At 44.7% G+C, this 16154-nt stretch overlaps 1 protein-coding gene across 4 annotated transcripts in view; it reads left to right on the top strand.

Annotated features, from left to right (window-relative positions):
- Positions 1–16154, top strand: part of CSMD3 (CUB and Sushi multiple domains 3) — a 1318842-nt gene that overhangs the window by 1264012 nt on the left and 38676 nt on the right. For all 4 annotated transcript variants that reach the window (XM_075063193.1, XM_075063192.1, XM_075063195.1 and 1 more), the window contains 3 exons: positions 9197–9370; positions 11137–11310; positions 13255–13328. In XM_075063193.1, the coding sequence (XP_074919294.1) occupies positions 9197–9370; positions 11137–11310; positions 13255–13328 (422 nt within the window). The remainder of the gene's footprint in view (positions 1–9196; positions 9371–11136; positions 11311–13254; positions 13329–16154) is intronic.

The following is a 16154-nucleotide window of genomic DNA, read 5'->3' as shown; positions in this document are numbered from 1 at the left end:
GGTAGACTGGGAATTTTTTTCTTTCTGGCTTGGCTTGAGAAAGGGCTTTCACATTGACACTGTTTGGGATTTTTGTCCAATGCTTGCAACACTTTCTGCGCATGATATGGAAGCGGGTAGAGGGCTCTGGCAGGGACTAGATGTTCAGTGGATATCAGGGTGGCTGTGATGACTGTGATGCTCAATCACCAGACAGCAGGAGGTGAGGAACTTGAAATGCAAATGAAATGCTTTGACTGCCCCCAGAATGGCTAAAAATAACATCTCTAAAAGAAAAGGATGGGGTGAATGAACCCCATTTTATTTGCTGCCACGGAGGCATAACATCTGTCAGCAAACGAAGAGGTGTGGTTAGCACTGGTGCTTCAGCTTTGAAAACTACCTCCAGAAACCGAGACAGGAGGGAAAACACCCACCCACCCCTCTCTCTGCTAGGACATGGGGCTCTGAGCGGACAGGCATATTGGTGCCTTCCCACCAGTTAGCCTTATTCCACCAAAGAAACACCCCATTAAGAGCGCAAGAGCAGAACCAGGAGGGAGGCTTGGAGGGCTAGGAGACCTTCCTCTAACTGAACCAGAAGGTAAGTCCTGAGGCATAAAGATGAGACCCTTTCTGAGCTATTGGTTCTCTTTCTCCTTGTTCCCAGTGGAAAGACGCAGGGCACCTACACAGCTCTTCTTCTGCACACAGTGGGTTAAGCTCTGCAAAACCCAGAGACTCTGGGACCCCAAAAAGCAAAAGCAAGTGTTTCCTTCTTAAGGCAGCAGTTACTAAAATGTAGGGTGAAAATCAGTGGCCAAATCCCTTCTCCTTTGGCTTCTCCCCCGAGGGAGTGTTTGCTGGGGTTTATCTCCTTCAGAGGCTACGTCTGCACTATGAGCTAGGAGTGTGCTTCATACCAGTGACAGATTAGCCACTGGGCCAACGGGAAACCTACCTATGGGCCCCAGCCAAATGGAGGGCCCTGGAGAAATGGATTCCCTTGCATGCTGACCCACTCTGCCCGATGCTTCTGACGGGGTCAGGGAGTGGGCGCTTGCCCCTCTCTGCCTGCCCGCCTGGCACTCCTGCCAGGGATCGGGGTCGGGGCACGGAGGCTTCTTCCACCTGCCTGGCACTGACTCTGCTCACCCGCAGCAGGAGTCCCTGTGCCCTGACCCTGCTCCCCCTGGCATGAGCGCTGGGTGGGCATGAGAAGCCCTTGTACCCCAATCCTGCTCCCCGAGAGAAGTGTCAGATGGGGACAGAGTGGACTGCAGGAGGAAGGGATGGGGAGAGCCCCCACTTGCTCTGACCCAGGTCCCTACAAAACTGTAATCCACCTCTGACACATACTCAAGCTAGCATGAGTATAAGCTGCAGTGTAGCTCAGTAGCACGGGTAGCAGCAGCAGCGGCACACCTGAGCCCTGTTGAGAACCAACCCACCTGAAATCAGAGGGTATGTACTCAACATAGCTCAGCTGTGTCTCCACTGCCGCTACCCATGCTACTGAGCTACACTGCTGTTTATACTTGCATATGCGCAATGAGAGCTAGCATGAATATATGCACACAAGCGAAGAAATCACACCCCTGGCTCATAGTGTAGATGGAGTGCTGTGTAACATTGCCCCTCCCCACCCTGCAGCATGTCCAGACATGCAAAGAAGCCTGTGCCCCCTGTCTTAGCCTGCAGCCTAATGGAAATTGTGCCTGTCTGGCTTTCCTTGCTGTGCCGGGGAACTGAGCTCAAATTTGAGGCAGCATCAGAATGGGAATTTTGCCTTCTGATCATCAACCATAAACCCTTGCTCTGCCTGGGAAAGGGGCTCTCTCTCCACCCCTCCCCACTCCACAGGTGACTCCACATTAAAGACTTGAGCTCTTCAGGAAGTCCGTGACCAGTACAGAGGCACTTGAGGATTCCGCTACCCTTGGGGCTGCAGTTTCATGGGATTATAGAATGGTAAATGAGAAATCCCTTCCTATGTTCAAAGTGCTCTTGATTTCCTGTGTAAAGATCCAGGTGATATTAGGTTGCTCCTGCGGCACGTACTTGGGTGCTGTCTAGCCTGGATAGCAGGCAAGCAGCCTTTCAGGCACCGGGGGATAGCTAGCAACTTTTTTCACAATTGAGGCATGTTTACCACTACCCATCATCTATTGTGTCCTCTCTTGACCAGGATGAATAGTGTGCTACCTCCATCTTGTAAACAGCCAAGGGAAAATATACCACACATGCAATAACAAAAAACAAACAAACAGACAAACAAAAAACTCTGCAAACTGTTCCATGATGACCAGCAAGGAACTTATAAATAAAATATCTTTCCTTTCAAGCATTATTGTGATACATGTTTTCTCGTTCCATTGAGGCAAAAGAGGACACCTCATTAAACCAAATGTTAAACTAAAATGTTTAGATAGATAGATAGATAGATATTCCATAGATTTGGGGAGCATAAGGTTGGTGGAGCAGACATATGTCACACCTTCAGAAGCGGATTTCATTCCAAGACCTGAATACCATAGGACATCACTGCTTATACCATAGGACACACTTCACAGCAATTTAAAAGCTTCATCTATAACTGTCCAGACCAATGATTTTTCATACATTTAGTAGGAAAACCTACTTCATAGTAAACAAGAGGCTCATTTTCTAGGGGCATGGTCCTTGCTTGGAGTAAGATGTCTCGAGTCCTGTGCTGGGCAAACAATTGATGTGATTTGTGACCAGCGATGGATTCTAACCTGGTGGCTTCAAGGATGTCATGTTATACCCAGGAATAGTCACTGCTCATTCTAAACGGTGCATCCAAACTTACAGGTAATGAGCTATTGGGGGAAATATTAGAGAAATTAGTAGCTGAGACTGAAGAGAAGTGTCAATCCTCATTATCAAAGCCAGAACAACAATCTACTGGTTGCTACCAACACCAAGGCTATCCAAGAATGGACTGTTACCCTGGCAGGGGAAGTTTCTGCTCCAGATTTTTTTCAAGGAAATCTACGTGAATTTTCCTCCAAACCATCAAAATCCTACACATGAGAAAGACTCTCCCTTATGATCTACCCTCTGCACCCAGAGTCTTAAGTGGATGTAGTAGTCACAGCAAGGCAAAGCTCACAGGCCACCACACACAGTGCCAGAGCCCATACTCTTGATTGCCAAGCAATCACTTGGATCACTTGATGATTACCAGTTCTGTTCATTTTCTTTCATCTAGTAACCTGACTTTGGCCATTGTTGGAAGACAGGACACTGGGCTAGATGGACCTTTGGTCTGACCCAGTATGGCCGTTCTTATGTTCTTAAGCCTATGGCTTTGCAGTAACACCGGGAAAAAACTCTCTGATTCTCTTGACAAACAGAATTTACCTGGGAGTGGAGATAGACCCTTCAATGACAAAGATCTACCCATCACTAGACAGAAGATCCAGAAGATCCAGGGCCTGATATCCATGCTGGACAAATGCCTGAGGCCAACCATATCTCAGCGTCTCAAGTCACTGGGCCTTCTGATCTTGTACATATGGGTCTCCCAATGGCGAGGTCACATATCAGACCTTTCTTCTGAGAGTATGGGCCCATTCCCTCAAGCTAAGGCAAGACCAAGTCCAGGGTGATGGAAGGTCTCAGAGAACATCCACAGGAATCTTCCCATATCCTTTCTAGGGCTGCAGGTTGTTACAATAGACACCAGTTGGAAGGGATGGGGAACACTTCTGCGACTGAGAATAGTGTAGGGTAACTGAAGATCTAGGGAAAGGAACTACCACATCAAGTTCTTGGTGCTCAGAGATGTCAAACTAGTGAGATTGCAGAACTACGTAGCATGGAATCACTTTTTGGACCAACCAGACAACATGACCACAGTTGAGTACAGGAACAAACAAGGGAGAACAAGGAGTGTAGCTCTAAATGCTGAAGCAATGGAGACAATAGAATGGGCAGACAAGACATCACCCTCCCAAAAGGTAATACCCATAAAAGGAAAGCTGAACCAAAAAGCAGACTGGCTCAGTAGACACAAAGTCAACTACTCTGAATGATGCCTGAACCAGGAAGTCTTCACTCTGATCTCGCATATGTTTAGTCTCCCCTAACTTGACTTGTTTGACAATTACAGCAATGCAAAATGACAGAAATTCTTCACCCAAGAAGCAGATCCTAAGTCCATGGGATAAATGCTCTGTCGCAGAGATGGCCACAAGGCCTGCAATATGCATTCCTGCCCTGCTTTCTCCTACGGAAGGTGTTCCAAAAAGTAAGGTGAGAAGGGTGACAGCCCTAACTCTTTACCAACCAAGGAGACCCTGGTTTTCTGATCTGATAGAACTGAGGCTGTAGCCACCATTCCAGCTTTAGACAAGACCAGACCTCTTTTTTCCAAGGCTCATTTCTCTATCTAGACCCAGGTCACCTTTAACTGACAGCCTGGCTATTGAAAGAGAAGTGTTAGCCGCACTCGGCCTATCTTCCAAAGTAATCAGGCCTCCTCTCTCATTCAGGAGAGTTTTTCCAGACAGTAAACATACTTGTCCATGTAGACCAAGTTCAGTTTGTTGTGCCAAGAGTGCAGCACATATCCAAGGGATCCTGGGATTCCAGCCACTTACAACTTCCTTCAGAAAGGTGCAGATAAGGGCCTTTTGCCCAGCAGGGGAGTTTACCAGGTATCCGCCATAAGTTGTGTACTATTAGTAGGATCCTCAGGCTCCTTGGCAGAACCCTCGGGTATCCAAATTTTTCAGAAAAATTAAACTGCACAGACCAGCTGTCAGACCAATCTTCCCTCAGTTGGTCCTACCACTGGTGCTGAAAGACCTAACCGTACATCCCTTTAAGCCTCTGATTTCCTTCACTCTGCCCATGGGCACAGCACCTGACTGTGAAGCAGTGGCATACCCCAGATGGCAAAATCACACTAAAGACGTATATCAAGTGTAAAGAATCCACAAGGAGATGGGTCTCCCTGTTCATTTCCTTTCATCCCCAGGTGCCAAGGGCTTAGAGTATCCAAGCTATCCATTACCAGATGGATCGGACTATGCATTGTTGAGGCACACAAGCCATCCAACAGCCCTGGTCAGGGAATCAAGATGCATTCTGCAAGATCCTTGGCAACCTCTTGGGCCAAAAGAGCATGTGCCCCCAACACAGAGATCTGCAGAGCAGTCACATAGCTAGCGCCTCTATCAGGCACTGTAAGGTAGTCTTTCTGTCTCTGCCGAGGCCTTCTTTGACAGGAAAGTGCTGCAAGCAGTGGTCCAGACATGACCTTGCCATTCGAGCAGTTCAAAAAGATTTTTTTCCCTATTTCTCATGTTCATTTTTCTGTCCCTCCCTAATCTCATTCACTATTTGGTACTTCTCATACGTATCAAAATTGTGGGGGATGCTGGGCTGCAGAATGGAAAATTATCTTATCCAGTAATTTCCTTCCTGCCAGCAGGCTCTCCCACAATTCTACCCACCCTGGATGGCTTCACAGCCAAGGCTCAGCATTCTGTTTGGATAGTTACCAAGAGGCAGTGGCCTACTGCAAATAATTAATGACACCTCTACCCCGATATAACGCTGTCCTCAGAAGCCAAAAAATCTTACCGTGTTATAGATGAAACTGCATTATATCGAACTTGCTTTGATCTGTCGGAGCATGCACCCTCTCCCCCCTCCTCGCCCCCTAGAACACTGCTTTACTGCGTTATATCTGAATTTGTGCTATATCAGGTTGCGTTATATCGAGGTAGAGTGTAGTTGGCACTGAAGTTAGTGTTACAAATCATTTTCTAAGAGCTATTTCACAGCTTAGAAATGCATCTGATAGAAGCAGAAGGGGGTGTGGTTAGCACCACAATTGCCAACTTTCACATGGTAAATAAGTACCTCAACTTTCACAATAAGGCAAAAATCATGCTAATCCCATTTCAAAACAAGGCCAAAACAAGCCAATCCCTAAGAACCCCGATACTCTATGTGATTAGATCCCCCTGGCATGCAGTCTGAAACTGTGGTGGGCCCACTGTCCACCCCTACTCTCTCCCCCTCTTACCCCTGCTTGCCCTCCCTTGCCCCTGCTTGCTGGGAGCTGGTCAAAGAAAAGAAACAACAAGCTACAAGCCAAACAAGCTACAAGCCGGAAACTATCCAACAAGCAACTCACAAGCCAATTAAGCCAAAAACAAGCCCAATTTTTTTCCCACGGGTTTGGCATGTCTGGCTAGAAGAGGCTCTGCTGCAGCTTTGAACTGCCTTTGGACGTGGCAGACAGGAAGGGAATAAACCATACATATTAGATTTCTGGGAGACACTCCTAGCAGAAAGTAGATTATCAAGTAAGAAATTTTCTGTTTATTCCCTTGCTTTCGGCCAGGAAGCTGAAACATAAAGTCCCTTTTACAGTGACTAGTAATAAAGCTGCTTGATAAATGGACTTTCTCTAATAGGTGCAGGGTAAGAGTGCTGGTGATTATCCCAAACCCCAATTTCTTACTGATGCTGCTGCTTGTAGAAAGGAAGGAAGAGAATTTAAAAGGGCAAAAGCTACTCCTTTTAACCTGAGGACCTAACCAAAAATTCAGAGTTTAATCGGTGGTTCCAGTTAGGAGGAAAAATTGATAATAGAGATTTCTTTGACGCAGTTTTGTTTATTTGCAAAGAATGCACAAACTTCTGTGTCTTTGAATGCAGAAAGAATCAAATAGCAGGAAACAGTTTATTTTTCTCACAGCACTAAGAACACTTTTTCCATCCTGTACCCCAACCCATAAACCTCTTCTCAGATTTCTTTCAGGGTCAGCCACCATGCTTCCAGTTGCTCCTTCAAGTTGTCTTTTTCATTTTGTTGTATATTTTGCCTTTCCATGAACACACACTTACACACACACCCACCTAAAACTATACTCTGCAAAAGCTCCTGGGCAGAGTCACACACTCCTTTTATCCTCGAGGATGGGGGAGGGAGCTGGGCGTATTCTTACAGTTATGTTAAATGAACTGTGAGTTCAAACCTACCAACCTCAATGAGGTTTTCACTCAATCCAAAACAATATTTCACTGAAAAAGCAGCAAAGAATCCTGTGGCACCTTATAAACTAACAAACATTTTGGAGCATGAGCATGAGTATTCATCCACGAAAGCTCTTGCCCCAAAACGTCTGTTAGTCTATAAGGTGCTACAGGATTCTTTGCTGCTTTTACAGATCTAGACTAACACGGTTACTCCTCTAATATTTCACTGAGCTCATAACCACTGTGAAGAAGGTGGCAAATGCCATAATTTTGGAAGCCATGCACCCAGTCTCTAAAAAAAATAGGACAATGAAAAAGGCAATCCTAAAGTCACCCCCAAATCCTTGTTCTCCTGCTTGGCTAAAAGATTATTAAAATAATGGCACTTTGCATTTCCACCCAGAGTTCTGGATGATTTAGTTGCTGTTTTGTCTTGCTTTGAGGATGTTGGACTAGATGACCTCCTGAGGTGTCTTCCAACCCTAATCTTCTATGAGTCTATGATTCTCAAAGCATTTAATAAGCATTAATGAATGAAGCCTCAAGCACCTGTATGATGTATAGAAAAGTGATAATCCCATTATATAGAATTATACTAACAGTGAAACTGATGCACAGAAAAGCCAGGTGGCTTCCACAGGTCACACAGCAAGAACCTTGTGCTCCTGACCAGTGTTCCCTTTAATTTTTTTTCTGCCTGCAGAAAGAAAGGCTAACTAAGTGTAAGTTTAAAGCTTCTGAGTGCAGCCCTTTCATCTCCCCATTCACATGGTCTCTCAACTCTCCTTTCCTCATTTTTCTTCATTTACTGCTTCCCACTTACTCCCTCTCTCTCCCTTAAATTCAATCCAACTACTCTCACTTATGTAACCCACATACCTTCTGGGTGTGGGGTTCTATCCCAGCTAGTGGCACTGAGACCACTTAGAGATTATTGAGTCTGCTCTACAGCGTTAGCTAACAGCTAGTTGGCTTTTAGCTCATGTGGTAGAGTCTCATAGACTAAGCTCCAGAGGCCCCAGGTTCAATCAAACAAATGGAGTCTATTGGTGTTACACTTGCTCTCTTCCTCTTTACTCTGCTCTTTCCCACTGGTGCTCTCCTCATTCACTGTTTCTCATTTATTCACTCCCTCTCACTCATTCACTCATCTCTTCTTTTGTCTGTCTCTCATTGTCTCTCTCCCCATCCAATTTGCTTTCCCCATTCTCTGTCCCTTTTCATTCCCATCCTTCCTCATCTCACCCCCTTTCTCCTTCTCCCTTCTTCTCTCCCTTTCATCTTCAAAGTCGTAATTGCTGGAGCCATCCCTTGCTCCCCCACCACCCCAAAATCAAATAGCACCACTACTTCCCCATCACTTATTTGTGGAACTCTTTCTGCTGCTAATGTTTCTGCTACTCTCCTGGGCACCATCAGACCGGAGATATAGGGGAGGGACCTGCGTTCTTCACTCCTACTCAAACCTAGAGTGTGTATTGCCTTCAAAATCTCCCCTTGCCACCCTCAAGCCTGAGGAGGGGGAGTCAAGTCTGAATTTTTAAGTCCCTCTCCTGCCTGTCAGGAGCAGCAGTACTAGCAGACTCAGAAGAAGAGGGAATCCCAGGACCCCCTCCTCTCATCTAGAAGTTAGATGCCTCCTGTTAAAGAATTACCCCTGAAGCAGACACTTTCGTGTGTGGTACCTACCAAGAGAGAGAGTGCAGCCATGCATGCACCTTTCAAAGAGTCTTGCTCCTGAATCTCATTCCTGTGTTTTAACAACAGTTAAATTGGCTAACAGAAAGAAAGAATTGGATTGTGACCATGTGTAAGTGAACATAATTATACTCCAAGATGCCTAACAGTCAACAAAAATCATTTTGTCACAAACACTATTAGTATTTTATCAAATATTGTATATTATATAAACTATACAGTGATTTCCAAGGGTTATCTTCCCAACTAGCATGATGCAGCATTCAACTTTGTATTATAAATTGTGATAACTGGCAACAATTGTGTGTCCCAGAAATAGAGGCAACCAGAAATATAAGCTACAGTGGTGTTGCAAGAATATAGTCAGGAAGATAACATGTCACCACTTGTATTGTCCTCCAAAAAGATTAAATGAGCACATATGGTTCTTCTAGTAACTGTGTACACCAGGGATATTGACAGCAGCTGTGCCTAATCACTCTGAATGTTATTACAGCTGTTACCTGCCCAACTCCTCCCCAGATCTCTAATGGAAGGTTGGAAGGAACAAATTTTGACTGGGGATTTAGTATTAGCTATGTCTGCTCCCCAGGCTATGAACTATCCTTTCCTGCTGTTTTGACCTGTGTTGGGAATGGAATTTGGAGTGGTGAGGTACCTCAGTGCTTACGTAAGTATTTGTTTGAATCTTATATTTTATCCTTATTATTTATCCTCGCTCAACTCTTGCTTGTCGGTCACTTTTCGGCCACTTATCGCATGTTCTTCAGTGACTCGTCAGGTTTCTTTGGGAAATAAAATCACTTGAACTTACACTAGTAAAATCCCAGAACCTCCAATCTGCTACAAATTTAGGGTGTTGTATATGCACATTTTTCCATCCCAGAGAAATATAAGGCTCCTATGAATTACCATGTCTCATTTCCTTAGTTAACCATGTGAAAGAGAGTTAGTGGGCATCCAACAATAGCATGTTGCTGGGGAAAGGCTTGTGAAAAATTTCAAATGAATGACGGAGTTTCCACATGAACTCTTTCTGCAAAAATTATCTAGTTCCCAATAATGCCAGTTCCTTATTAGGGAATTAAAGATTTTTTTCGCCTGAGAATTTGAGACTTTACTCATCAAATAACCACTGAGAAAAAACATTTAGACCTCAGTGTGCAAAAAGGCTAAACAAAATGTATGTAGATGTCTACAAACTATAATCCCAGGGTGGCATATGTTTACTAGAGAACATGCAGTTTACACCAGAAAGTAGTCATATTGAAGCCAATCTGACTAAGCACAGTAGTAAGTACTATGTTCAGTTATTGGTGTTTACAGGATCAGGCCCTTACAGAGTCTAAAGTTTTCTCTTAGTAACAATTTTGCAGCAGAATCTATGCTGCCAGTTCCGTGATGTAGTATGAATTTCTAAATTGTCATAGATTAAGACCCCTGTCTTGGAAACAAATCTCTGTATGTGGAACCGCTTTGCAACCAGTGAGGTTATATCAGAGAATGTGGAGTTTGGGAGCATTGCTGATCAGATCACTGGTCCATGAATCACAGTATCCTGCTTCTGATAATGGCCAATACCTACTACTGCAGGGAGAGGCCAAAAAACGCACCCAGCATGCATCCAACCAGTTATTCAATGCTATGCCATGGACAGAAGAAAATCCTTGGAGGTGATAAGCTAAAAGCCTTAAGACTCTGATTTAGAATATATTATTATTGGTAGATATATATTCTATTTAATACACGTCTATTAATGTTTGACTTTCAGATTCCTGCTTAAAATGTTTTCCATGTTTAATGTAGTTATTTTATTGTAGTTCTAGTTAGCCACACTAACTTCCTAGTGATCTCACTCCATACCCAAGTTTTCAGTTGTAGTTAAGTAAGATGAAGTAAGAAGCTGCCACTCCTAAAATTCGTTTCTCTTGGGACAACTTCTTTTGCTCCCTCCAAGAGCATGGAAGACCCTGTAAGTAACAGGTGTTATGAGGTTCTGTTGTGCGAGCAGAGAACTGTCATACTCTGCAGTTGTTTTCTGTGTTGTATGCTGATGTAATATAGGATTTGGGGATAGAGTAGAGCTGTGGATGTGGAAGTTTTGTAGCTGGTGGAATCACCAGACACACAATACATCTCCAAACTGTTTCCTCTGCCTTTCTCATAGGCATTCTAATCAGCCACTAAAGCTAGTTCAACCATGGGACTGCAGTCAGTACTACCAAAGATTGGCTATGTGACCTCTCCATCATGTTGAGCAGATTCCATTCCTTCCTCGCTCCCACAAAACTCCCATTTATTTGGCTATGAATAAGAGCCAGACATGAGATTTGGAGTAACTGTTCAGCTAAGCTTAGGTACTTTAGTGTATGACTTATTTTAATACCTTTTAGCAAGTGCTGAATTGCTTTCTATATGTCACATCATTTTCCATAGCAAAGTTTTGTGGTGATCCTGGAGTACCTGCTCAAGGGAAAAGAGAAGGCAAGAGCTTCATCTACCAGTCAGAAGTCTCTTTCAGCTGCAATCCTCCATTTGTTTTGGTTGGGTCTAGTACTAGGATATGTCAAGCAGATGGAACTTGGAGTGGTTCTTCTCCTCGATGTATCGGTAAGATGAAATCAATGTTACTGAGATCTATTGGATTCTTCTCTTTGGTTCTCTCACTGCTAATCCTGTCGGTTTGCGTTTGAGAACTCTGATTTATTGTGTTGTGTTATTCTACACTATCTGTGAAATATGACCATTTTAATCATGATGCTTCTACTGATCCTGTTCTCCACATGGTTAAATTAAATATAACTATTGACGCACAGATTTTTTTCACTAAAAATGCCTTATGTTTGTCCCTGCCAGCAGGTATATGGGATCTTGGGGAGCAATTACCACACAGGTGGGGTGCAAAATAAACCTTATTAAGAAAATGAAAAAAACAGGGAAAATTCAATAGTGAGGGGTATGGGGTTTGTTAAGGTAAACAATTGGGGAGGGGTTTCTTTTAGCAAATAGTGTAGGGGGTTTCAATAGTGGGGTACAATACAGTGGGGTACAATACAGTTGGTAACCAATTAACACTGAAGTATAAATGTAACAGGTAGCTAACAATTTCTATGTAAAGGGTGTGTCACAGCAGCATATAGCCAACTAACAGTTATGGGAAAATGTGGTAAGTAACCAACTCTAGGTAAAAATGTGTCACAGTGGTATAAATGTAAAATGTGAGGTGTGTTAGAGAGAAAAAAGGGTAACCAATGGGGTTTTATGCTAGACATCAGTAATACAATTGAGGTTTGGGGGTAATAGGAGAGTGTGGAGGAAGGGATTAAAAAGGAGAGAGAGAGAGAGAGCTTCAGGAGACAGAGAGCAGGCAGGCTGCAGGTTTAAACAGCAGAGAGAGAGCAGGCAGGCTGCAGCTTTAAACAGCAGAGAGCAGAGGGAGATTTAAACTTCAGGAGACAGAGGGCAGGCAGGCTGCAGGTTTAAACAACAGAGAGATTGAGGGGTATGGGGTGACTGGAGAGCTCGGTGGGGGCAGCAGGAAGACAGACTTAACCACAACTATACAGAACACAGCAAAATCTTATCTATGACCTAACTTAACCAAGACTACACAAATTAGCAAGTAACAGAACACAATGCAACAATTTCTTAAACCTAACTTACAGAACACAATACAAACAATTCTCTAAACCTAACTTAACCACAGCTATGCTGGGTGCTGGTTAAGTCTGGGTGCTGGGGAAAGAGAGAGAGCAGCTAAGATAATAAAATAAAAGTATAGAGAATTTCACAGAATTTCACAGAGGAATTCTTACCAGCCCCAAAGGAAGCAGCAGAGGTAAAAGCAGCAAAATCATCAGAAGGCTGGGTACAGTCTCAATAATCAGGAGATCTCTCAGGCAGCAATTCGTTCTTCGTGGGGGGGGTTCAAAAAACGGGGGTACGCTCAAAAATAAAACGAGAGCGGAGAAAGGACCCCCCAGAACCCCTGGCTGATCAGACCAGGCAGCAATGCAGGAACCTTTCTGAGGTCTGATCAGAAAATGTCTGGTTTTAAGGGCAAACTTAGGCAGTTTCCCACCAGTACTTTTGATTGGCTCAGAGGCAGGGGAAAGAGAAAAAAAAAAAAAAGGTGAGCACAGAGACATGTCTGGGCAGAGTCCTGTGCAATAGGTGACTCAGAAGCACATGAGGCCTATGACTCATGCCCAGGACCTTAAAAACACAATAGGCCTTGCAACTGGACATTGTCCACCCTACACCGAGCCCAGGTTTAACAAGGTGATAACAGGACTAACCCTTTGAACAGGGCAGTGGTCCCACTTAGCACAATTGGCCATCCCTTTGAAAAGGGCAATGGCTCTTGGTAAACAACTTTAAGGGGCCCTCCCTTTTGAGAAGGGCAGTGGCCCTGCTAAACAACTTAACAGCCAGGGAGGGGAGGCCACAGGAGAACAAAAACAAAATGGAGTATGGGGACAGCTGTAAGAAAACAAAATGGAATGGGGGGATAGCTGTAACAGACAATGTTGTGTTTATTTTAATTTTTTTTAGAACCCACTCGCACATCATGTGAAAATCCTGGAATCCCACGGCATGGATCACAAAACAATACATTTGGCTACCAGGTAGGGTGTGTTAAGTTGTTTTTATAGTACACAGTAGTTCAGAAGTTCTCAGACTATGATCCAGGAACCACTGGTGATTAAAGAACTTGCCTATGGTCTGTTAAGAATGAGATGCTCATATGGTGTTGGTTATCCTTATTTCCAGCTTCTGATTTGCATTAAAATCAGCAACATACCCTTTAAATATTTTTCCAGTACTAAATTCTATGCAAACAATTGTTATAGTTGCCAAACAGATGGTATGTGATCATAAATGGGAGGGAAAGAGTTCCACATACTCTGGAACTGGAAGGCAGGTAGTCTATGGGTTAATCCCTGTATTAAAATGTGGTCTAGATGATGAAACATTTGGAAGCCCTAGTCATATACTCCATTTGACACACTGTGATTTGGACCCTGCAGTGCTAGTGTGTATGTTGATTTTGACAGGAGAGGTCATTCTCTTAATAAAAAAAATAAAAGCAATATCCATGTTATTCATCTATCCAAGGCCTTCTCTACACTGCAAGTTTCTGTGCAGTAAAGCAGCTTTCTGCGGTGTAATTTCTCAGATGTACACACTGCCAAGCCACTTAGTACACAGAAATTGTGCAGTTGTAGCACTGTAAAAAAACCACCTCAACAAGAGGTGTACAGCTTTCTGTGCCAGGGCTATAGCACCGCAGTGCCAGTGTAAACACCGTGGTTGATTACAGTGCTGCAATAGGCCCACAGAAGGTGTCCTACAATGCCTCTTCTTGCCTCTCTGGTCATTGCTTTGAATTCAGCTGTGAGCCTCACCCCTTAAATTCCTTGAGAATTTTGAAAGTCCCTTTCCTGTTTGCTCGGTGACATGTGCAGTGGTTTCAGCGCATCTTTCCAGGTGACCATGCCTGCTCCACACACCAGGCAATCCCCCACTTGGAGCAATGCCAAGCTGCTAGGCCTCATCAGCATTTGGGGAGAGGAGGCTGTCCAGTCCCAGCTGCGTTCCAGCCATAGAAATTATGATACCTACGGACAGATTTCACGATGCATGACAGAAAGGGGCCATGCCTGGGACACAATGCAGTGCAGGATCAAAGTGAAGGGGCTGCAGAATACCTACCACCACGCCAGTACTGCACCCACGAGCTGTTGGTTCTACAAAGAGCTGGACGCGATACTTGGTGGCGACCCCACCTCCACTGTAAAGGCCACTGTGGATACTTCGGTGGCTCTTGTACCATTTGAGAGTGGACCGAGCCAGGAGGAGGAAATCTTGGACAAGAATGTGGAGGGAGAGGGTCATCCAGAAACAGGATGACCTGGAGGTCATAGATGCATGCAGCCAGGAGCTCTTCTCTATCCTGGAGGAGGCTAGCCAGTCACAGCAGTCAGATCTTGGCAAAGCGCAAAAAGGAGAGGAGGCCCCTGGTAAGTGGCTTTGATTTTGAGAATCACTGAAGCGAGTTGTTGGAGGCAAGAGGGTTGCAGAAAGCAGGCTTGTGTCTGTAAGATGTGCATACCACCACATGCGGTGGAACAGGGTGTTTATTGACTCCCACACTTCACGGGAATCTGCCTCCATGGAACTCTCATGGAGATATTGGGCAATCCGCTGCTGCAGGTTCTTTGGCAGAGCTGCTTTGTTTCCTGCCTCATTAAGGGTAACTTTTCTGCTGTCACTGGAGCGGGAACCATTGTTGCACGCAGGCAAGCTGCATCAAGGCCAAGGTGGAAGCTGCAATCTTGGAGAAGGTTCTCCCTTGATTCCCTGCTCACCATCAGCAGTGAGATATATTCCATAGTGAACACCGCCTGTGGAAAATGTGGGGACAGTAATGATTATAAGCCCTGCCCCTCCCAGTGCTGGCTCTCCCCAAGAGCCATGTGCCCAGTGTACAATATGGTCCTGGAACACTGATTTCACCTGTCCTGCGGTTACTCACCATTTTGGGGGTCTTGTGGCTCATATGTGCTTGCCTGGGGTCAGCCAGTTAGTGACAAGTATGTGAATAGTGGCTGTGTTTTAAATCACTGAATCAGTGTGTTGCAAACACTACTGCGTCTGTAAAATTTTGGCTTGACAGATAGGACTATGGGAACCCACCCTCGCTCTTTGTTATCTCTGGGTGAACGACAGTACAGAATTAGAAAGTGGCCACGAAAAACTAAAGAGGACTTTCTGTGTGATGTCATGATGCACTCCGCAGCCAAAAAACAAGAATTGAAGGAGTGAGAAGAGGGACTGAAAGGAGAACGCATGAGCCAGAAAGAAGCCACGAAGCAGCTCTTAAACATTATGGGACACCAAGTGGACAGGCTCCAGATGCTACTAACACTGCAAACCAAGCAGCTCCATGCCTGCTCTCTCCTGCCACTGCTGTCACAAAACTCTTTCCCATGCGCCCCCTAGACACCATCAACACACTCTTACCAACCTCCTAGCTCCAGTCTGTACTTGCTGCATTCCACTCCTGTTCCATCACAGTCCAGCCCTGAGTACTCCCAGCACCCACTGCACTCAACACCCATCCCTCTGCAGTTTAGCCCTGCTGAAGTACAGTACTCACCTTACTGTACTCCTAGGACAAGGTTGCATATGATACTTGGACATACACAAATTTTTAATGGTCCCAGGATCCCACCTCCTCCTGGAACCCTCCCTTTCCCCGTTCCCTACAGTACTGATGGTTTTTTTGGTTTGTCTTTCTCCTCTTGTTCTTTTTTTTTTTTTTTAATAAAAGAATTGTTTTGGTTTGAAAGCAATCTTTATTCCGTTAATTGAAAGCAAATAGAGCCCTGGAAAGCAACAGGCAATCACCAGTCACAATCACCTCCTAACATTACTGCACTCCCAGGCAT

This window comes from Chelonoidis abingdonii, chromosome 2, assembly GCF_003597395.2.
Source record: "Chelonoidis abingdonii isolate Lonesome George chromosome 2, CheloAbing_2.0, whole genome shotgun sequence".
In the NCBI taxonomy this organism is placed as follows: domain Eukaryota; kingdom Metazoa; phylum Chordata; order Testudines; family Testudinidae; genus Chelonoidis; species Chelonoidis abingdonii.
Note: the sequence above shows the minus strand (reverse complement) of the source record. Positions and strands in the feature narration are given on the sequence as shown.